Source organism: Pelophylax lessonae (assembly GCF_965119305.1).
Source record: "Pelophylax lessonae genome assembly, chromosome: 7".
NCBI lineage: Eukaryota > Metazoa > Chordata > Amphibia > Anura > Ranidae > Pelophylax > Pelophylax lessonae.
In genome coordinates, this window is record NC_138774.1 from 294,401,066 (window position 1) to 294,425,380 (window position 24,315).

The 24,315-nt window shown below is 45.3% G+C and overlaps 1 protein-coding gene across 1 annotated transcript in view; it reads right to left on the minus strand.

The window, feature by feature from the left end:
• Positions 1 to 3,122: 3,122 nt before the first annotated feature.
• SYP (synaptophysin) overlaps positions 3,123 to 24,315 on the minus strand; it is a 61,541-nt gene continuing 40,348 nt past the window's right edge. The window contains exons 4-7 of the mRNA XM_082263598.1: positions 21,787 to 21,985; positions 17,041 to 17,232; positions 12,655 to 12,955; positions 3,123 to 4,149 (exon numbers count right to left, since the gene is read on the minus strand). Of these exons, the coding sequence (XP_082119724.1) occupies positions 12,659 to 12,955; positions 17,041 to 17,232; positions 21,787 to 21,985 (688 nt within the window). The 3' untranslated portion in view covers positions 3,123 to 4,149; positions 12,655 to 12,658. The remainder of the gene's footprint in view (positions 4,150 to 12,654; positions 12,956 to 17,040; positions 17,233 to 21,786; positions 21,986 to 24,315) is intronic.

The following is a 24,315-nucleotide window of genomic DNA, read 5'->3' on the forward strand; positions in this document are numbered from 1 at the left end:
CATATTGAATATACACTATATTGTCAAAAGTATTGGGACGCCTGCTTTTACACACACATGAACTTTAATGGCATCCCAGTCTTAGTCCGTAGGGTTCAATATTGAGTTGGCCCACCCTTTGCAGCTATAACAGCTTCAACTCTTCTGGGAAGGCCGTCCACAAGGTTTAGGAGTGTCTATGGGAATGTTTGACCATTCTTCCAGAAGAGCATTTGTGAGGTCAGGCACTGATGTTGGAGAGAAGGCCTGGCTCGCAGTCTCCGCTCTAATTCATCCCAAAGGTGTTTTATCGAGTTGTGGTCAGGACTCTGTGCAGGCCAGTCAAGTTCCTCCACCCCAAACTCACTCATCCATGTCTTTATGGACCTTTCTATGTGCAAAAACTAATATGGAACCCAACGTACTAGGACTTTGATGCCATTAATGTTCATGTGTGTGTAAAGGCGCAGTCATGTTGGAACAGGAAGGGGCCATCCCCAAACTGTTCCCACAAAGTTGGAGCACGCAATTGTCCAACATGTCTTGGTATGCTGACGCCTTAAGAGTTCCCTTCACTGGAACTAAGGGGCCAAGCCCAACCCCTGATAAACAACCCCCACACCATAACCCCCCCTCCACCAAATGATTTGGACCAGTGCACACAGCAAGGTCCATAAAGACATGGATGAGTGAGTTTGGGGTGGAGGAACTTGACTGGCCTGCACAGAGTCCTGACCTCAACCCAATAGAAGACCTTTGGGATGAGTTGGTTAGAAGACCTGGCTCGCAGTCTCCGCTCTAATTCATCCCAAAGGTGTTCTATCAGGTTGAGGTCAGGACTCTGTGCAGGCCAGTCAAGTTCCTCCACCCCAAACTCACTCATCCATGTCTTTATGGACCTTGCTTTGTGCACTGGTCTAAATCATTTGGTGGAGGGGGGATTATGGTGTTGGGTTGTTTTTCAGGGGTTGGGCTTGGTCCCTTAGTTCCAGTGAAGGGAACTCTTAAGGCGTCACCAAGACATTTTGGACAATTTCATGCTCCCAACTTTGTGGGAGGAGTTTGGGGATGGCCCCTTCCTGTTCCAACATGACAGCGCCTTTACACGCATATGAACATTAATGGCATCCCAGTTCTAGTCCATTGGGTTCAATATTGAGTTTTTGGGAACTTTGTGGGAAGAGTTTGGGGATGGCCCCTTCCTGTTCCAACATGACTGCACACCAGTGTACAAAGCAAGGTCCATAAAGACATGGATGTGACGGGACCGACGCACAATGTGCTTGAGTGCTTCAGTCAGTATACAGCTTTCTCCAGTCTTGAACATAGGTATCAGATATTATACCTCTAAGGTAAGCTGTGTTCCACGGGCCCCCCCAACCAAAGTGACTCGATGGATGAGTGAGTTTGGGGTAGAAGAACTTGACTGGCCTTTACAAAGTCCTAACCTCAACCCGACAGAACACCTTTGGGATGAATTAGAGCGTAAACTCGCTCATCCATGTCTTTATGGACCTTGCTTTGTGCACGGATTCAAATCATTTGGTGGAGGGGGGATTATGGTGTGGAGGTTGTTTTCCAGGGGTTGGGTTTGGCCCCTTAGTTCCAGTGAAGGGAACTCTTAAGGAGTCAGCATACCAAGACATGTTGGACTTTTACATGCTCTCAACTTTGTTGGAAGAGTTTGGGGAAGTCCTCTTCCTGATCCAACATGACGCATCAGTGCACAAAGCAAGGTCCATAAAGACATGGATGAGCGAGTTTGGGGTAGAGGAATCTGACTGGCCTTCACAGAGTCCTGACTTCAACCCGACAGAACACCTTTGGAATGAATTGGAGCGGAGACTGCGAGCCAGGACTTCTCTCCAACATCAGTGCCTGACCTCACAAATGCGCTTCTGGAAGAATGGTGAAACATTCCCATAGACACTCCTAAACCTTGTGGACAGCCTTCCCAGAAGAGTTGAAGCTGTTATAGCTGCAAAGGGTGGGCCAACTCAATATTGAACCCTACGGACTAAGACTGGGCGTCCCAATACTTTTATGGGAACAGTTTGGGGATGGTCCCTTCCTGTTCCAACATGACTGCACACCAGTGCACAAAGCAAGGTCCATAAAGACATGGATGAGCGAGTTTGGGGTAGAGGAATCTGACTGGCCTTCACAGAGTCCTGACTTCAACCCGATAGAACCCCTTTAGAATGAATTAGAGAAGAGACTGCAAGCCAGGACTTCTCTCCAACATCAGTGCCTGACCTCAAAAATGCTCTTCTGGAAGAATGGTCAAACATTCCCATAGACACTCCTAAACCTTGTGGTCGGCCTTCCCAGAAGAGTTGAAGCTGTTATAGCTGCAAAGGGTGAGCCAACTCAATATTGTGGGGTGGGGGAACTTGACTGGCCTGCACAGAGTCCTGTCCTCAACACTATAGAACACCTTTGGAATGAATTAGAGAGCAGACTGCGAGCCAGACCTTCCAGCCCAACATCAGTGCCTGACCTCACAAATGTGCTTCTGGAAGAATGGTCAAACATTCCCATAGACACTCCTAAACCTTGAGGACGGCCTTCCCAGAAGAGTTGAAGCTGTTATAGCTGCAAAGGGTGGGCCATCAATCTTGAACCCTACGGACTAAGACTGGGATGCCATTAAAGTTCATGTGTGTGTAAAGGCCGGCGTCCCAATACTTTTGCCAATATAGTGTATATGCCAACCAAATTGCAACCAAGATCCCATATAACCCTAGGGTTCCTCCAAAGGTTGCATTCCCATAGACACTCCTAAACCTTGAGGACGGCCTTCCCAGAAGAGTTGAAGCTGTTATAGCTGCAAAGGGTGGGCCAACTCAATATTGAACCCTACGGACTAAGACTGGGATGACATTGAAGTCCATGTGTGTGTAAAGGCAGGTGTCCCAATACTTTTGACAATTTAGTGTATCGCTCTGTGTGCAATGAATCTATATAATATACGACGAGTTTCACTTTCTGAATTGAATTACTGAAATAAAGGACCTTTTGGATGATGTTCTAAATTTTTATGAGATGCTCCTGTATTCAGCCGATTTAAACCGAAGGTCAACTGGGCTTTAGAAACGAAAGCCCTGGAAAGCCCCGGATTGGTGAAGAAAGGAGAGACGCGGTTTGTTCCAGTCTGTCTTTATTTCCATTCAGGATTACAACACGCAACTTCAGCGTCACAAACACAATATACAGCACAAAGGGGGTACCAGGCATGGGTGACTCGGAAAGGGGATGTACATCAGAAGCGGGCAGTAATGACGTCGGCTGTGGGCATAGAGGGGGGGGGGGGTCTTTAGTACCCAAAGTGCACAGGGAAGGGATTACCCTCGTCTTAGCAAAATTTATCGTAAAATCCAGTCCCTCGTCCAATCGTCACCAGAGATGGCCTAACTCTTTTAAGGTTGGCTGCGTCACCGTCCCATCTTTACCCATACTGCCACAGGGCAGTCCGGCATCCTTCTATTAATTACATTCTGCATCATCAATCCCTTTTATTGTGCGGAGGTTGGGGGGGGGGGGGGGGTTACAAATGCATTGCAATGTGCAAACGTCACAGATTGCTAAAGGAAATCTAAAAACTAACCAGAAGCGTAAAAACTGTGCCTTGTATTAAATGCTCTGCCAAAATCAATTTCCCTGCCAGAGGAGTCGGAGGATTTGACGTTACGTTCGGTAATAGCCCAATACTGAGTTGTGCTGGCAGAGGGGGGGGAGGGGGGTGGCATTTTGAAGCACTGCAGCCCTAACGCATCTGCCAGGGAAAGAGATTGACGGCAGGCGATCTACGGAAACTGGCGGAAAAAACGGCTCACGCGGCAATGCTCTGCAGGGGCTCTGGACGGGGAGAGGGGGACGGGGGTACACAGCGATGCTCTGCAGGGCTCCGGAAAAAGAGAAGGAAAGGGGTACACAGCGATGCTCTGCAGGAAGACAGTCTCTGGTAGAATGAGATGGAAATTTTTCCTGTGTTTTGGTACAGATAGATATCATTAAATATATTTATATATATATTATATTATATATTATATAAACATCACAGACACAACATTCTCCCATTTATATTCACTCTGGCAGCCGGGCTGCAGCACTGCACATCGGAACATCACAACCTGAAGCTTGACCTCAAATGATCAGTCGCGGAGAAGCCTGCAAGCAAGAGAGGGGGAGCCAGGAAGGAGGCATTTCCAAGGGAAAAAAAAAAGGGGGGGTAATAATGGAACCAAGGTGGACATATTAACAGGGCATGAGGTTCAGGGAGGAAGCCACAGCATGGAAGTATTTAGTGATGGATATGAAGGATGAGGGTGGTGCCATGGCAGAGGAACGAGGGAGTTCAGAAGGACCAACAAAGAGAAGATTTGTAGAGAAGATCAGAAAGGGGGTTTCCAATCCATGTCCAGGTTTTGGTGGAGCATAGTATGCAGGGATAGAGGAGTTTTGTAAGGGGGTGGTAGACCATCACATTTATTTATTGAGCATAAAGGTGTAGGAGAGTTGAAATGGGGGATGAGGAAGGAGAGGGTTTAGTGATGAAGGTTCGAAGAGTCAGATAGGAATGGAATTTTAGGAGACAAACAGATGGGGTTTAGGAGTAAAGATGGGAAGCCAAGAGGAAGGAAGGTGGGCACATGATGATGGACAGAAAGTAAACATTTTAGGGAAGTAAGTAGTTTGAAGAGCAACAAAGGCAGGTGGGCAGATATATGGACAGTAAGGGTGGAGAGAAACAGAGGATAGAAAAAAAAAAATGTGCAGAAGAGTAGATATGTTGGGAAAGAGTGAAAAAGAAGGGTTGACATGTTGGGTGGAAGAAAAGGGTGAAGGGGAATGAAGGTGAGATCATTTGTAGTTGGGTGGGGAGGAGGTAGGTAGAAAGAAAAGTTGTGTGAATGGAATAGACATGTTGGATGATGAGGAACAAAGAAGGGTGGATATGTTGGGTGAAGAGTGGAAGAGAAGGGTGGACATGTTGGGTGAAGAGTGGAAGAGAATGGTGGACATGTTGGGTGAAGAGTGTAAGAGAGAGGTGGACATATTGGGTGAAGAGTGGAAGAGAAGGGTGGACATGTTGGGTGAAGAGTGGAAGAGAAGGGTGGACATGTTGGGTGAAGAGTGGAAGAGAAGTGTGGACATGTTGGGTGAAGAGTGGAAGAGAAGGGTGGACATGTTGGGTGAAGAGAGGAAAAGAAGGGCGGACATGTTGGGTGAAGAGTTGAAGAGAAGGGTGGACATGTTGGGTGAAGAGTGTAAAAGAAAGGTGGACATATTGGGTGAAGAGTGGAAGAGAAGGGTGGACATGTTAAGTGAAGAGTGGAAGAGAAAGGTGGACATATTGGGTGAAGAGTGGAAGAGAAGGGTGAACATGTTGGGTGAAGAGTGGAAGAGAAGGGTGGTCATGTTGGGTGAAGAGTGGAAGAGAAGGGTGGACATATTGGGTGAAGAGTGGAAGAGAAGGGTGAACATGTTGGGTGAAGAGTGGAAGAGAAGGGTGGTCATGTTGGGTGAAGAGTGGAAGAGAAGGGTGGACATGTTGGGTGAAGAGTGGAAGAGAAGGGTGGACATGTTAAGTGAAAAGTGGAAGAGAAGGGTGGACATGTTGGGTGAAGAGTGGAAGAGAAGGGTGGACATGTTGGGTGAAGAGTGGAAGAGAAGTGTGGACATGTTAAGTGAAGAGTGGAAGAGAAGGGTGGACATGTTGGGTGAAGAGTGGAAGAGAAGGGTGGACATGTTAAGTGAAGAGTGGAAGAGAAGGGTGGACATGTTGGGTGAAGAGTGGAAGAGAAGGGTGGACATGTTGGGTGAAGAGTGGAAGAGAAGTGTGGACATGTTAAGTGAAGAGTGGAAGAGAAGGGTGGACATGTTGGGTGAAGAGTGGAAGAGAAGGGTGGACATGTTGGGTGAAGAGTGGAAGAGAAGGGTGGACATGTTGAGTGAAGAGTGTAAGAGAAGGGTGGACATGTTGGGTGAAGAGTGGAAGAGCACAGTGGACATGTTGGGTGAAGAGTGGAAGAGAAGGGTGGACATGTTGGGTGAAGAGTGGAAGAGAAGGGTGGACATGTTGGGTGAAGAGTGGAAGAGAAGTGTGGACATGTTGGGTGAAGAGTGGAAGAGAAGGGTGGACATGTTGGGTGAAGAGAGGAAAAGAAGGGCGGACATGTTGGGTGAAGAGTTGAAGAGAAGGGTGGACATGTTGGGTGAAGAGTGTAAAAGAAAGGTGGACATATTGGGTGAAGAGTGGAAGAGAAGGGTGGACATGTTAAGTGAAGAGTGGAAGAGAAAGGTGGACATATTGGGTGAAGAGTGGAAGAGAAGGGTGAACATGTTGGGTGAAGAGTGGAAGAGAAGGGTGGTCATGTTGGGTGAAGAGTGGAAGAGAAGGGTGGACATATTGGGTGAAGAGTGGAAGAGAAGGGTGAACATGTTGGGTGAAGAGTGGAAGAGAAGGGTGGACATATTGGGTGAAGAGTGGAAGAGAAGGGTGAACATGTTGGGTGAAGAGTGGAAGAGAAGGGTGGTCATGTTGGGTGAAGAGTGGAAGAGAAGGGTGGACATATTGGGTGAAGAGTGGAAGAGAAGGGTGAACATGTTGGGTGAAGAGTGGAAGAGAAGGGTGGTCATGTTGGGTGAAGAGTGGAAGAGAAGGGTGGACATGTTGGGTGAAGAGTGGAAGAGAAGGGTGGACATGTTAAGTGAAGAGTGGAAGAGAAGGGTGGACATGTTGGGTGAAGAGTGGAAGAGAAGGGTGGACATGTTGGGTGAAGAGTGGAAGAGAAGTGTGGACATGTTAAGTGAAGAGTGGAAGAGAAGGGTGGACATGTTGGGTGAAGAGTGGAAGAGAAGGGTGGACATGTTAAGTGAAGAGTGGAAGAGAAGGGTGGACATGTTGGGTGAAGAGTGGAAGAGAAGGGTGGACATGTTGGGTGAAGAGTGGAAGAGAAGTGTGGACATGTTAAGTGAAGAGTGGAAGAGAAGGGTGGACATGTTGGGTGAAGAGTGGAAGAGAAGGGTGGACATGTTGGGTGAAGAGTGGAAGAGAAGGGTGGACATGTTGAGTGAAGGGTGTAAGAGAAGGGTGGACATGTTGGGTGAAGAGTGGAAGAGCACAGTGGACATGTTGGGTGAAGAGTGGAAGAGAAGGGTGGACATGTTGGGTGAAGAGTTGAAGAGAAGGATGGACATGTTGGGTGAAGAGTGGAAGAGAAGGGTGGACATGTTGGGTGAAGAGTGGAAGAGCACAGTGGACATGTTGAGTGAAGAGTGTAAGAGAAGGGTGGACATGTTGGGTGAAGAGTGAAAGAGAAGGGTGGACAAGGAGAGTAGACATTTTGGGTCAAGAGGGGCAGGGAAGAGTGGATGTTGATGAAAGTGAGGTCATAAGTAGTTGGGTGGGGAGGAGGCAGAAAGAAGACAAGTCATTTAAATGTAGAAGAGTAGATATGTTGGGTGATGAGGGACAGAGAAGGGTGGACAAGGAGAGTAGACATGTTGGGTGATGAGGGTAAGAGAAGGGTGGACATTGATGAAAGTAACATCATAGGTAGTTGGGTGGGTAGGAGGCAGGTAGGAAGGCAAGGAGATTGAATGGAGAAGAGTAAACAGGTGCAGAAGGGCATATCAGTGGAGGGTTTGGTTGGAGATGGTGGACAACATGTATAAAGAATTAGGGTAGAAGGACAAAGGGGAGGTTGGAAAGCACATGAGGCAATATGGGCACAGAGGATTTAAGAAGGGTATGGAGAGAAGGAGAGCAAATTGAGTAGGGAAGGCAGATGGAACAGATAATGATGGATATGATGGATGTAATGGAAAGGGAGAGATGTGGTAGGGAAGGTAAGTGGGAGAGAAAGAGAAAAAAGTAAGGTACACAGTCTGCAAAAGAATCACAAACAAATTATTTTTCTTAGAGTGAACCTCAACCTCTTTTTTTGTAACTTGAGAAAATATTACCATCAACTCAGTTACTATCTAACCCCTTAGCTAACACTGATTAGCCCTAATAACCTCCTCCCCTCAGCTTCTGCTTTTGGGCCTTTTTTTTATCTTTTGTATACAAACTTTGTTTATGTTTTTAGTTTTTTTTTGGCATTGCCTAATAGAAAACTTGTGGAAAATGTATAGAAAATTTGTAGAAATAATAAAATATAATATATATATAAAATATAAAATTATATATATATATATATATATATATATATATATATATATATATATATATATATATATATATATATATATAATATAATATATGTATGTCCTATGAACATTAGCTCCATCTAGTGGCCATAATGCAGCATTTTCCCCGATTGCCATCATTTTAAAAACACTACCGCATTATGGCCACTAGATGGAGCTGACGATCACAGAAATATACATATTAGACACATTACAGAAATGATTCATGGCAGCTGTGTAAATGCTGGGGCATCTGCTCCACCTAGTGGCCAGAATGTGGTAATTTCCCTTATTGAGGTATTTTGAAAATTGCCGCATTATGGCCACTAGATGGAGCTGACGATCACAGGATTTTTTTTTTCTAGCATTGCCTTATAGAAAACTTGAGGAAAATGTATAGAAAATTGCAGGAAAATTGGTAGAAAATGTATAGAATACCTCAACATCTACATATAATGTATGTATGTCCATTGAACATTAGCTCCATCTAGTAGTCATAATGCAGTATTTTCCCTGATTGCTATAATTTTAAAAACACTACTGCATTATGGCCACTAGATGGAGCCGACGATCACAAAACATACACATATTAAAAACATTACGGAGATTATTGATGGCAGCTGTGTGAATGCTGGGGCATCTGCTCCATCTAGTGGCCAGAATGTGGTAATTTCCCTGATTTAGGTATTTGCTGAAAACTACAGCATTTTTGCCACTAGATGGAGCTGACGATCACAGGAATTTTTTTTTTTTTTTTAGCATTGCCTTATAGAAAACTTGTGGAAAATGTATAGAAAATTGCAGGAAAATTGGTAGAAAATGTATAGAATACCTCAACATATACATATATGTGTATTTTCTATAAACCTAAACTCCATCTAGTGGCCATAATGCAGTATTTTCCCCGATTGCAATAATTTTAAACACACTACCGCATTATGGCCACTAGATGGAGCTGACAATCACAGGAAATTTTTTTTTAGCATTGCCTTATAGAAAACCTGTGGAAAATGTATAGAAAACTGCAGGAAAATTGGTAGATGATAGAATGCCTCAACATCTACATATAATATGTGTATTTTCTATGAACCTAAGCTCCATCTAGTGGCCATAATGCAGTATTTTTTACCTAATTGCTATAATTTTAAAAACCCTACCGCATTATGGCCACTAGATGGAGCTGACGATCACAAGCAATACACATAATAGAAACATTATGAAGAATATTCATGGCCGCTGTGTGAATGCTAGGGAATCTTCTCCATCTAGTGGCCAGAATGTGGTATTTTCTCTGATTTAGGTATTTATGAAAACTACAGCATTATTGCCACTAGATGGAGCTGACGATCACAGGAAATACACATATTAGACACATTGCAGAGATTATTCATGGGGCTGTGTGAATGCTAGGGGCATCTTCTCCATCTAGTGGCCAGAATGTGGTATTATCCTTGATTTAGGTATTTCTGAAAATGGACGCTTTTTTGCCACTAGATGGAGCTGACGATCACAGGAATTTTTTTTTTTTTTAGCATTGCCTTATAGAAAACTTAAGGAAAATGTATAGAAAATTGCAGGAAAATTGGCAGAAAATGTATAGAATGCCTCAACATCTACATATAATGTGTATTTTCTATGAATATCAGCTTTAATTAAAAAAAAAAACCCTACTCATTATTTTTTTTTTTTATACACACACTATGATTTCCCATAACTGTGAATTTTACAGTTTTAACCACTTGCCGACCGCCGCACGACTATCTACGTCGGCGGTCAGCCCCTCACAGGCAAACTAACGTAGGGCTACGTTGCTTGCTTGTGAGGGTCTAGGGAGCGAGCGCGCGCCCCCGGAGGCGCGCTCCCGCTCCCGCGTGGTCACGGACCCCCCCGCGCGTGTGACCAGCGGACCCGATGTCTGCCGGCCACTCGGCGATCGGCGGGGGAGAGGGAGAATGTCAGGCAGCTTGTGTAAACAAACTGCCTGTCATTCTCCTCGCTGCAAAGACACTGATAAAACGGATCTAGTATGTAGATCCGTTGATCAGTGTCCTTACAGCTAGAGCCACAGCCAATCACAGTAGAAACCACGCCCCTAGGGACACACACAGCCCCTCCCTTCCAAATAAAGTTAACCCCTTCACTACCAGTGTATTTTTACAGTAACAGTGCATATGTATAGCACTGATTACTGTAGAAATGTCACTGGTAACCCCAAAAGTGTCAAAAATGTCAGTCAAGGGTCCGATCTGTCCGCCGCAATGTCGCAGTACCGCAAAAAAAAAAATCGCAGATCGCCGCCATTACGCGTTAAAAAAAAAACAACAAAAATGACAAAAATCTTTCCCTTTGTTAGTAAACGCGATAACTTTTGCGCAAACCAATCAAAATACGCTTTTTGCGATTTTTTTTTACCAAACATAGGTAGCATAAAACAAATTGGCCGAAAATTTTTAAAAATTTTGATTTTTACATTTTTTTTTGGGGGAATTTCATATAAAAAAATGTGAAAAATATTGCTATTTTTGCAAAATTGACGCTCTTTTTTTGTTTATAGCGCGTGATCAAAAAATCGCACAGGTGATCAAATACCACCAAAAGAAAGCTCTGTTTGTGGGAAAAAAAGGACGTCAAATTCGTTTAGGTACAGCGTCGCACGACCGCGCAATTGTCCGTTAAAGTCACGCAGTGCCGAATCGCAAAATACCCCCTGGTCGGAATGGGGGTAAAATCTTCCGGGGCTTAAGTGGTTAAGCAACCATTTTTACTGAATGAAAACTACTCATTCAGTGTTTATTATTGTGATTAACTGTGATTGGCCACATCTAATCACATGGTACAGATGGGCTGTGATTGGCCACATCTAATCACATGGTACAGATGGGCTGTGATTGGCCACATCTAATCACATGGTACAGATGGGCTGTGATTGGCCACATCTAATCACATGGTACAGATGGGCTGTAATTGACCACATCTAATCACATAGTACAGATGGGCTGTGATTGGCCACATCTAATCACATAGTACAGATTGACTGTGATTGGCCACATCTAATCACATTGTACAGATTGACTGTGATTGGCCACATCTAATCACATTGTACAGATGAGCTGTGATTGGCCACATCTAATCACATAGTACAGATGGGCTGTGATTGGCCACATCTAATCACATAGTACAGATGGGCTGTGATCGGCCACATCTAATCACATGGTACAGATGGGCTGTGATTGGCCACATCTAATCACATGGTACAGATGGGCTGTGATTCGCCACATCTAATCACATAGTACAGATGGGCCCTGTCTGTACCATGTGATCACTGTGACCAATCACAGAGCTCATCACAATAGTACTCATGAATCAAAACCTTTCATTGTGTACAACTGTCATGAGATCTGCTGTGATTGGCCACAGCCATCACATGGTACCGGCAGCGGGCCGGTGCACTGATCTGTCACCCGCTGTTTCAGGTAACAGATTGCTCCAGAGCACATGGGGCTCATGGCCTGCAGGTTGGGCACCAGAGATCTAGTGCAGGGGTCCCCAAACTTTATAAACAAAGGGACAGTTTACTGTCCTTCAGACTTTAGAAAGGCCGGACTACGGCCAGTGGGAGTAGAAAATGTCCGGATGTTCAGTGGGAGTAAAACAATGCTGTTTTTGTCAGTTGGAGGAATAGTGGCCGATCGTTGGTGTCAATGGGAGGAATAGTGCCCCATTATTGGTGTCAATGGAAGGGATTATGCCCCATTATTGGTGTCAGTGGGAGGAATTGTGTCCCATAGTTGGTGTCAATGGAAGGAATTGTGCCCCATCGTTGGTGTCAATGGGAGGAATTGTGTCCCATAGTTGGTGTCAGGAATAGTGACCCATCCTTGGTATCAATGGAAGGAATTTTTCCTCATCATTGGTGTCAATGAAAGGAATTATGCCCCGTTGTTGGTGTCAGTGGTGGAATAGCGACCCATCGTTGGTATCATTGGTAAGAATAGTGCCCCATTGTTAGTGTCAGTGGGAGGAATAGTGCCCCATCGTTGGTGTCAATGGAAGGATTATGCCCCATTGTTGGTGTCACGTGGGGGGAATAGTGACGGATCATTGGTGGCATCAATGGAAGGAATTATTCCTCACTATTGGTGTCAATGGGAGGAATAGTGTCCCATCATTGGTATCAGTGGGAGGAATAGTGCCCCATCATTGGTGTCAGTGGTGGAATAGTGTCCCATCATTGGTGTCAGTGGTGGAATAGTGTCCCATCATTGGTGTCAGTGGTGGAATAGTGCCCCATTGTTGGTGTCAGTGGTGGAATAGTGCCCCGTGGGCCAGATAAAAGCAAGCAAAAGGGCCGCAGTTTGGAGACCAACATCAGTCCTTGTCTTGTCACAACAATTTCTAACTGGCTTTAGTTTTGTGTGTTCTTCTCCATGGACCATGTATGACAATGACGTGTACATAGCTTACCCTGCAGGCACTCACCAGCTCACATCTGGTTGGAGAAGGAGGTTGGGACACCTTGCTGGGTATACCCGCCTTGACTGTACCCCTGTTGGTTGTATTCAGGCTGCTGGCCATAGTAGTCAGGCTGGTACCCTGCTGGTTGTTGCTGTGCGTATGAGTCCTGCTGACCATAGACCTGGCCCTGCCCATAGGTATCAGGAGCCGGCTGCTTCTCCTGGGCCGGTGGTGGGTACTTCATAAATGGCGCTGTCCATCCCGTTTCTTTAAACACAAACCAGATGTTTCCCAGCCAGATTATGCAGTTCAGGAAGCCGAAGGCCTGGAGGGAAGAATTAAAAAATGGCCGTTATTATCTCATAATGTATAGCTGAGCAGAATAGACTCAACATCCAAAAATCTGGAGTGATCGGTAATTAATAAATTAGACCAGGGGGGTCTTCAAACCATGGCCCTCCAGTTGTTCAGGAACTACAATTCCCATCATGCCTAGTCATGTCTGTGAATGTCGGAGTTTTACAATGCCTCATGGGATGTGTAGTTCCATAACAGCTGGAGGGCCGTAGTTTGAGGATCCCTGATTATTAGACCAACCAGCAGCAACAATTTACGGCTACAGATCAAACATACAGAGCCTTGCAAAAGTCTTCACATCCCATGAAATTTTCCAAATTTTCCCATGTTACAACCGAAAACGTAAATGTATTTTATTGGGATTTTATGTGAGAGACCGAGAAGTGGCACATAATGGTGAAGTGGAAGGGAAATGATAAATGGTTTCCAACATTTTTTACAAATAAGTCTGTGAAAAGTGTGGCTGCATTTGTATTCACCCCCCCCCCCCTTTACTCTGATACCCCCAACTATAACCTAGTGGTCCTAGTGGAACCAATTGCCTTTAGAAGTTACCTAATTAGTAAATAGAGTCCACCTCAATATACAATAACAATACACAATATACAATACAATATAAAATACAAAATAAAATACAAAATAATAAAAATAATAAATAAAAATAAATAAAAATAAAATAAATATATATATATATATATATATATATATACACAATAAATAAAAAATAAAAAAATAATAATAAAAATACAATATAAAATACAAAATAAAATACAAAATAATAAAAATAAATAAATAAAAAAAATATATATATATATATATATATATATATATATATATATAAAATAAATAAAAAATAAAAAAATAATAATAAAAATACAATATAAAATACAAAATAATATATAAAATAAATAAAAAATAAAAAAATAATAATAAAAATACAATATAAAATACAAAATAAAATACAAAATAATAAAAATAATAAATAAAAAAATAAAATAAATAAGTAAATATATAAAATAAATAAAAAAATAAAAATACAATATAAAATACAAAATAAAATACAAAATAATAAAAATAATAAATAAAAAAATAAAATAAATATATAAAATAAATAAAAAATAAACAAATAAAAATACAATATAAAATACAAAATAATAAAAATAATAAATAAATAAAAAAAAATAAAAAATAAAATAAAAATAATAATAAAAATACAAAATAAAATACAATATAACAGCAGTTTGAACCTCATCTGTGTAGGCCAGTCAAGTTCCTCCACCCCAAACTCACTCATCCATGTCTTTATGACCTTGCTTTGTGCACTGGTCCAAATCCTTTGGTGGAGGGGGGATTATGGTGTGGGGGTTGTTTTTCAGGGGTTGGCCTTGGCCCCTTAGTTCCAGTGAAGGGAACTCTTAAGGTGTCAGCATACCAAGACATTTTGGACAATTTCATGCTCCCAACTTTGTGGGAGGAGTTTGGGGATGGCCCCTTCCTGTCCCAACATGACAGCGCCTTTACACGCATGTGAACATTAATGGCATCCCCGTCCTAGTCCATTGGGTTCAATATTGAGTTTTTGGGAACTTTGTGAGAGGAGTTTGGGGATGGCCCCTTCCTGTTCCATCATGACTGTGCACAAACCAAGGTCCATGAAGACATGGATGAGCGAATTTGGGGTGGAGGAACCCTGACTGGCCTGCACAGAGTCCTGAGCTCAACCCGATAGAACACCTTTGGAATGAATTAGACTGCATTCTGCGAGGCAGGCCTGCTGTTATTCACCCAGACCCAGAAGTGTCAGATCATGTACTAGGTATGTGATCTGGTAGAGAGCGGCCGCACTAAATGTACATGGTGCGGTTGATGAGTGCAGTAAATAAGAGTATGCAATATACAGCACAACTGGTGGTTAGGAGTCCATAAAGGTCCATAAAAACATGGATGAGCGAGTTTGGGGTGGAGGAACTTGACTGGCCTTCAGAGAGTCCTGACCTCAACCCAATAGAACACCTTGCGAGCCAGGCCTTCTTGCCCAACATCAGTGCCTGACCTCACAAATGTCCTTCTGGAAGAATGGTCAAACACTCCCATAGACTCTCCTAAACCTTGTGGACGGCCTTCCTAGAAGAGTTGAAGCTGTTATAGCTGCAAAGGGTGAGCCAACTCAATAATGAATCCTACGGACTAAGACTGGGATGCCATTAAAGGCAGGCGTCCCAATACTTTTGACAATATAGTGTATATTCAATATGTGCTTGTAGGCACTTTATTCGATGGATTGCAATAGCTGGATACAATATTTTCTGTGTTGGTCAATAAAATGTATAAATGTCTAGCACAGTGGTTCTCAACTCCGGTCCTCGGGACCCAATAACAGGTCAGGTTTTCAAGATAACTGAAATACATGTCTTGGTATGCTGACGTCTTAGGAGTTCCCTTCACTGGAGCCAAGCCCAACCCCTGAAAAACAACCCCACACCATAACCCCCCCTCCACCAAATGATTTGGACCAGTGCACAAAGCAAGGTCCATAAAGACATGGATGAGCGAGTTTGCAGCTCAGTGATTGCAGTATTCTAGTCTGCGTCTCCCCAAGAACCACTGGTCTAGCATGACAATACTATATACTGGGCGTCATTCAATTTGGAAGACTAAGGACATCTTGTGGCAGAAAAGAGGTACTGCAAGGGACATCTTCAGATTAAAGTAGAGTATTGCAGCCTAAACTGTATTTATTTACTTTTTACCCTGCATGGGATCATTTCCTTTTAAAAAAAAAAAAAATACCTCCAAAAGTTTGACTTTAACCCTTTCTCTGCCACTAACAAAAGGCTTAAGTTAAGAGCAGCAGTTTTTTTTTTACATACATTAGCATCCAGGAATGCATGTAATACTGACAAGCCGATTGTCAGGTGGAAACAATCAGGCCGCCGTACAGCCGCCGGATCACTTTTATGCATCCCTTGTACATTGCCCCCCCCCCCACTAGGGTTGCCACCTCATCCCTTTAATCCAGGACACAAACATAATTACACAGGGTCTGAGGCTGATATAATGTATATAAGGCACTAAGTGAGTTTAATTACCACCTTAATCAGCCACAGAACCTGTGTAATTAATATGCATCCTGATTTAAAGGGATAAGGTGGCAACCCTGGCCCCCCACCCCTTGGTATAGGTCTCTTTTGGCATTGTACTAATTCAGCTATGGTGCTGTAATACACACAGTGGCCACAAGATGGCTTCACAACCTCAGACAGCAAAACATTAAATAAGCCGAGACATTGAACTCCATCACCAGACATTTTCGTATCATGCATTATCGGCATTTTATGTCTTTTTGTTGCTGAAGCCTTCCCCCCCCCCCCCCCCCCACGTTTTTCACACACGTTAACATGCGCATTTTTTGGAAATAAAATAAACGTATTTTTTGAAAATAAATGAAATCCCCCCCCTACAAAAAAAATTCTGAACGCACACAGCCTATAGAATAAAATAATGGTAGTCACAATCTTCATGTTTCATAATATGATATTATGAAATATTATTATATATTATATATATATATATATATATATATATATATATATATATATTATTATTATCGTTTATATATATATATATATATATATATAATTATTATTATTATTATACAGGATTTATATAGCGCCAACAGTTTGTGCAGCGCTTATATTATTATTATTATATATATATATACATACACACATATATATTATTATTATTTATATATATATATACACACACACACACATATATATAATAAATTGATTATCAACTTTTTTTTTTTTTCAGTAAAAAATACACTTAAATTAATTGTAGTGTGCACAAACATAATACTATTCCCAATTCTTATAACAATATTTCTATGTTATAAAAATATATGTTGCATATAAGGCTTGGCATGTTTGGTATCTATTTACTCTATAAGAAAAGATGAGGTTGCATTGAGTAAAAAGATATCAAACATGTCATATGTAACATATATTTATATAACACATACACAAGGGTATGAATGAATCACCAACTCACCACGGAGGTGTTCAGCCCGGACATGACAGGTTCCCGCTCTTCCTGGCACTTGTTTTCGGGGTTCTCACAGGCAGGGATCTGCTCGATGATCAGCTCGGGGTCTGTGGCCATCTTAATGTCAGACAATCCCTTGGCCCATGCACTGGAGCAGACCAGCCACATGAAGGCAAAGACAGCCGTCACAATGCAGTCCTGCAGGAGAAGAAAGGGCAGGACAATGAGAAGAAGTCTCTGGGGTTCACCGGGCGCACACGGGTCACAAGATGACACACAATGCTCTAGGGCAGTTATGGTGAACCTTGGCACCCCAGATGTTTTGGAACTACATTTCCCATGATGTTCAACTACACTGCAGAGAGCACGAGCATCATGGGAAATGTAGTTCCAAACATCTGGGGTGCCAAGGTTCGCCATCACAGCTCTAGGGTATGCTGGATTCACAGGGGGGCACTGGGGTCACTACATAACACAGGATGCTCTGGGGTACATTGGACTGATGGGGGTGCACTGGGGTCACAACACAGGATGCTCTGGGGTACATTGGACTGATGGGGGTGCACTGGGGTCACAACACAGGATGCTCTGGGGTATGCTGGACTCATGGGGGTGCACTTGGGACCCTACATAACACAGGATGCTCTGGGGTACATTGAACTGATTGGGGGGTGCACTGGGGTCACTATATAACACAGGATGCTCTGGGGTACATAGGGGTTAACCGGAGTCATCAGGCAGGCAGGACATCATTTGGAGTCACTAGATGGCAACCTCCAACCACCTAAAGAACCCCTGACCTCCCACAGTGTCTCCCAGCTCCCAAAGTGCAGCCTAACTTCCCATAGCAGTCCACCATGCCCTGCAATTTCCCCTAGTGGTCCACCGTGCCCCACAACTTCCCATAGCAGTCCACCATGCCCTGAAACTTCCCATAGTGGTCCACTGTGCCCCACAACTTCCCATAGCGGTCCACCGTGCACTGCAACTTCCCATAGCGGTCCACCATGCCCCATAACTTCTCATAGTGGTCCACCATGCCCCTCAACTTCTCATAGTGGTCCACCGTTTCCCCCAACTTCCTATAGCGGTCCACCGTGCCCCTCAACTTCCCATAGCAGTCCACCGTGCCCCTCAACTTCTCATAGCAGTCCAACGTGCCCCTCAACTTCCCATAGCAGTCCACCATGCCCCTCCACTTCCCATAGCAGTCCACTGTGCCCCTCAACATCCCATAGCAGTCCACCGTGCCCCTCAACTTCCCATAGCAGTCCACCGTGCCCCTCAACTTCCCATAGCAGTCCACCGTGCCCCTCAACTTCCCATAGCAGTCCACCGTGCCCCTCAACTTCCCATAGCAGCCCACTGTGCCCCTCAACATCCCATAGCAGTCCACCGTGCCCCTCAACTTCCCATAGCAGTCCACCGTGCCCCTCAACTTCCCATAGCAGTCCACCGTGCCTCTCAACTTCCCATAGCAGTCAACCGTGCCCCTCAACTTCCCATAGCAGTCCACTGTGCCCCTCAACATCCCATAGCAGTCCACCATGCCCCTCAACTTCCCATAGCAGTCCACCATGCCCCTCAACTTCCCATAGCAGTCCAACGTGCCCCTCAACTTCCCATAGCAGTCCACTGTGCCCCTCAACATCCCATAGCAGTCCACCGTGCCTCTCAACTTCCCATAGCAGTCCACCGTGCCCCTCAACTTCCCATAGCAGTCCACCATGCCCCTCAACTTCCCATAGCAGTCCAACGTGCCCCTCAACTTCCCATAGCAGTCCAACGTGCCCCTCAACTTCCCATAGCAGCCCAACGTGCCCCTCAACTTCCTATAGTGGTCCACCATGCCCCTCAACTTCCTATAGTGGTCCACCATTACCCTCAACTTCCTATAGCTGTCCACCTTGTACCTCAACTTCCCATAGCAGTCCACCGTGCCCCTCAACTTTCATTAGCAGTCCACCGTGCCCCTCAACTTTCCATAGCAATCCACTGTGCTCCTCAACTTCCCATAGCAATCCACTGTGCCCCTCAACTTCTCATAGTGGTCCACTGTGCCCCTCAACTTCTCATAGTGGTCCACTGTTTCCCCCAACTTCCTATAGCGGTCCACCATGCCCCTCAACTTCCCATAGCGGTCCACCATGCCCCTCAACTTCCCATAGCAGTCCACCATGCCCCTCAATTTCCAATAGCAGTCCACCATGCCCCTCAACATCCCATAGCAGTCCACCGTGCCCCTCAACTACCCATAGCAGTTCACCATGCTCCTCAACCTCCCATAGCAGTCCAACGTGCCCCTCAACTTCCTATAGTGGTCCACCGTGCCCCTCAACTTCCTATAGTGGTCCACCAAGCCCCTCAATATCCTATAGTGGTCCACCGTTCTCCTTAACTTCTCATAGTGGTCCACCGTTCCCCTCAACTTCCTATAGCGGTCCACCACGTTCCTCAACTACCCATAGGGGTCCACAGTGCCCCTCAACTTTCATAGCAGTCCACCGTCCCCCCTCAACTTACCCTAGCAGTCCACCATGCCCCTCAACTTCCCATAGCAGTCCGCTGTGCCCCTCAACTTCCTATAGTGGTCCACTGTGCCCCCCAACTTCTCATAGTGGTCCACCGTTCCTCCCACCTTCCTATAGCGGTCCACCATAATCCTCAGCTTCCCATAGCAGTCTATCGTGCCCCTCAACTTCCCATAGCAGTCCACCGTGCCCCTTAACTTCCAATAGCATCCACCCTGCCTCTCAACTTCCCATAGCAGTCCACTGTGCCCCTCAACTTCCCATAGCAGTCCACTGTGCCCCTCTTCTCATAGTGGTCCACCGTTCCCCTCAACTTCTCATAGTGGTCCACCGTTCCCCTCACTTTCCTATAGTGGTCCACCATGTTCTTCAACTTCCCGTAGCGGTCCACCGTGCCCCTCAACTTCCATAGCAGTCCACCGTGCCCCTCAACTTCCCATAACAGTCCACTGTGCCCCTCAACATCCCATAACAGTCCACCGTGCCCCTTAACTTCCTATAGCGGTCATCCACTGTGCCCCTCAACTTCTCATAGTGGTCCACCATTCCACTCAACTTCCTATAGCGGTCCACCATGTTCCTCAACATCCCATAGCGGTCCACCATGCCCCTCAACTTCCCATAATGGACCACCATGCCCCTCAACTTCCCATAGCGGTCCATGATGCCCTTCAACTTCCCATAGTGGTCCACGCTGCCCCTCAACCTCCCATAGTGGTCCACTGTGCCCCTCAACTTCCTATAGCGGTCCACCGTGCCCCTCAACTTTCCATAGTGCCCCAAGCTGCCCTGGGAGCATCATAATTTGAAGCCATGTCAGTCAGGAGACCTGATCAAGGGAGCTTTTTCCTGACTTGCTGTTGGTCAGCATGCCACAAAGGAGACCCCTGGATCCCAGAGGAGATGAATGTGACAGATATTATGCATATAACCCCAAACAATAATAACTAAAATGTGTGCTCTTCTCTTATATAGCATCACTTTGTTACCGGGGTCTGACTTTCTTGGATTTCCTGGCTAACTCCTGTCAATTTCTATAAAAAGAGCCTCAGTAGCTCCAGTAAGGGGCACATTGGGTTGGGACTGGTGCTGGATCTGAAACAATCTCACTGATATTGTACCCCTGTGACATAAGTAGGGCTATCAGGCTGCTCCCAGGGTCATAGGTGCCTCCAAACCCATTGGAGGACCTTAGATTAAAAACTGAAGTGCGGTAGATAAACGAAAGCCAAGGGAATGAATCAAATAGACCATCAAGTATGGAAAAATTGCCCTTATTTAGGGTTGATAACCAACGCATTTCGTAATTCATAACGGTATTGTCGATTTCTGCCAGATAATCAATTGTTGCTAAAGACCTCATAGTGAAGTTAGTGGGTAGACCATATACAACGATGGCCAGCGTTTCTAAGGTTCCTTGTCCAGTGGTCTCCTGAAACAAGGTAGGAGTGCTCCCCTAGCCAATGAGACTACTCCTATTGACTAAGAGGATGACAGTTGGAGCCTAGCCATGAACTCAGGCACAGTAACAACGTAAAACGGAATCAGAGAGGAACACAGAACCGGCTTTGCTGAGTAATAAAGGTAATAGGCATCATGTCTACTGTTGGGCAGAACTATAATGGAGAGAAGGCTTTATTAATAATATATGTGATATATACACTTCCATGTCCCAGCCTTGCTCCTTCACTAGGACCATGGGGTGCAAACACGCCGGGTGCTAAACACCTGGAAGGGGCTCATCCTATGTTTCACTAACCACACAGTTCTTGGAAAGGAGAGTGGTGGCACTTGATGAGATTCAACACTGGCAAGCTTTATTGATCCAGACAAGCAAACAGAGAGTCCCCCCATGGGAACCTCCTACCTGAAACGTTTCACTCGCAGGACCGGGCCTAATTGTAGAGGCTGTAACTAAGCAAGATCTTGTGGGACGAAACAGGAGGAGGTTCCTCCGCAAGAACTCTTTGCTTGCTCTTCCAGGTCAATAAAGATTACCAATATTGAATCTTACTGAGTGTCACTGGTCTACCTCTTTCTAGGACCTTCTCATTGGCTGCTTAAGAACCCAAATGATATTACTTCCATGTCTGATGACTATGTTGGCCCTGGGTTGCCCAAACTAGGACTTTCCAGCATCAGAACGTAGCTCAAGAAAATTTTTGTTCTCCTCCAGTCCCTGTTTGATGGCTTTTCATGGAGTCCCCAAAGGCTGACTTACAATCATTGGCCCTTTGTTGTTCTCGCGGTACTTGTTCTGTAAGAATATGTAGGTGATGAGCGCCCCCAGCGAGTAGAGGAAAGCGAACACTGCGATTGTGACGAAAAACTCCGCTGAAGAGGAGTAATCCCCGACTAAGAAAATCTTGGTTGTAGAACCTCCTCGGCATGTTGGAGCATCGAAATATTCCTGGTGAAGTCTGTGGGACAGAAGGGGAAAAAAGAACATTTAAAGAGAACCTGTCACAAAGGACGCAACCTTTGTTGGACGCATTTATTAACTCACACCATGCCAATGGGGGACACTTGATGAGCTGTTACTTTTTAATAGTGATGAGTGAAATGAAAGGGTTTCATTTCCAAAAATCTTTGGAGAAAAATTGGGAGATTTCACCAAAATCCTGCCATTTTGGCAAAAATGCATTGGAGTGCATTGCAACCCACTTACCTGAATCCGGCAGGCTTCTCTTTAAATTTGGTGCAGCTCCACCTGCTGGGTCTTGGAGAAGTGTCTACCACTGGTCCTCCTGCAAGGGGCTCAGGCCAGCAGGGGGGCCCAGGCAGCAGGGTGAATTATATGTGGGCAAAGAGGGTGATCAGCAGTTGAAAGCTAGTGGGAGATATTGGACAAGCCAGCTTTCAGCTGCTGATCACCCTCCCTGCCCACACATAATTCATCCTGGTGCCTGGGCCCCCCTTCTGCAGAAAGAGCCATACAGAGGATCAGTTGCAGTAATTGCCCTCCCCCCTGCTGATCACCCTCACTCTGCATCATACGTTTCCCCCTGTTGCTCAGACCCCCCTGTGAGCCCCCCTACCCCTGCAATGTTTCCGGCTTCCCTCCTTGCCTTCCTGTCTGCAGCTGCAAGCACACAATAAGATCCTTGCTGCACCAATCACCCTCACTCTGCACCATACGTTTCCCCCTGCTGCCCAGGCCCCCCTGTGCCACCCTGCCACTTCAGTGTTTTTGGCTTTGATTCTCCCCTTCCTGCCGGCAGCTGCAAGCACACAGTAGAATCCTTCAGGATGGACAATTGGGGAAGGGTTCAGTAACTGCCCCCCTGCTGCACCGATCCCCCTCACTCTGCACCATAAATTTTCCCCTGCTGCCCGGACTCCCCTGTGGGCCTCCATCCCTGCAGTGTTCCCGGCTTCCCTCCTTTCCTTCCTGCCTGCAGCTGCAAGCACACAGTAGGATCCTTCAGGATGGACAATTGGGGAAGGGTTCAGTAACTGCCCCCTTGCTGCACCGATCACCCTCACTCTGCACCATAAATTTTCCCCTGCTGCCCAGGCCCCTCTGTGGGCCTCCACCCCTGCAGTTTTGCCAGCTTCTTGCCTCCCATTTCTGCTGGCAGCTGCAAGCACACAAATGGGTCCTTTAGGATGGACAGTGGGGGAAGGGTACAGTGATTGCCCCCCTGCTGCACTGATCACCCTCACTCTGCACCATACGTTTCCCTCTGCTGCCCAGGCACCCCTGTGGGCCTTCACCCCTGCAGTGTTTCCGGCTTCCCTCCTTTCCTTCCTGCCGGCAGCTGCAAGCACACAATAGGATCCCTCAGGATGGACAGTGGGGGGGGGGGGGTCCAATAAATAGGTCATATTTACCAGGCCCTTCCTTTCTTGAATGAACATAATGAGTGGTCTGTACCAATCCCTCACTGTGTTCATTCATAACTAAAGCAGTGTTTACTTGGGGGTGGGTAGGGCCTGTCAGGTTGACTGCATGGAGCCCCATGGAATCTAACAGCAGACCCATCTGACATCATGGCTCTCATTGGAGCACATGTATGATGACATCACTGCGTCCATTGACTCTTCCTCTAGCTCCACCACTGAAGGCCATTCCTCATTATGGATCTGGGGCTGGAGGAAAAGTCTCCGGGATCCTGGCATTGACCACTGACCATGGTTGCAAAGCAAAAAACTTTGTACATGCTCTTTTTTTTTTTAATAAGGGTGCATTTATTCTTTTATTTTTTTTGGAAGTAATATTATTTTAGGCATGCAATGGGCTTTTGGTGGCTCCTATCAGGCAGGGAGGGAGTAGAGAGGCAGAATATTACCTAAGGTGTCCTACAAGCAGGAGGTGACCTTGCTAGGAGAGGATAAGGAGATTATGAGAAGGGCAGATGCTGAAGCAATCATGTACAGGGCGCTCTGCAACGAGGCCTGCAGGCCCAGCTCTAACCTAAGTGTCAGGGTGGAGGATTCTATGGAAAGAGGTCACTCCTAAAATAGCCAACGTACCAAAACATTTTACAAACATTTGTTAAATAATCAGTTTGGGTCATTTTATCCACTTCCATACCCGGCCAATTCTGGCACTTCTACATGTAAAAATCATCATTTGTTTTGCTAGAAAATTACTCAGAACCCCCCAAATATTATATATATATATATATATATATATATTTCTTTAGCAGAGACCCTAGGGAAAAAAAAGGCGGTCCTGAACGGTGTGCGCATTTTTGTTGGACTTTGGCTACCCCCCCCCCCCCCCCCTTTCATGACCAGGCCATTT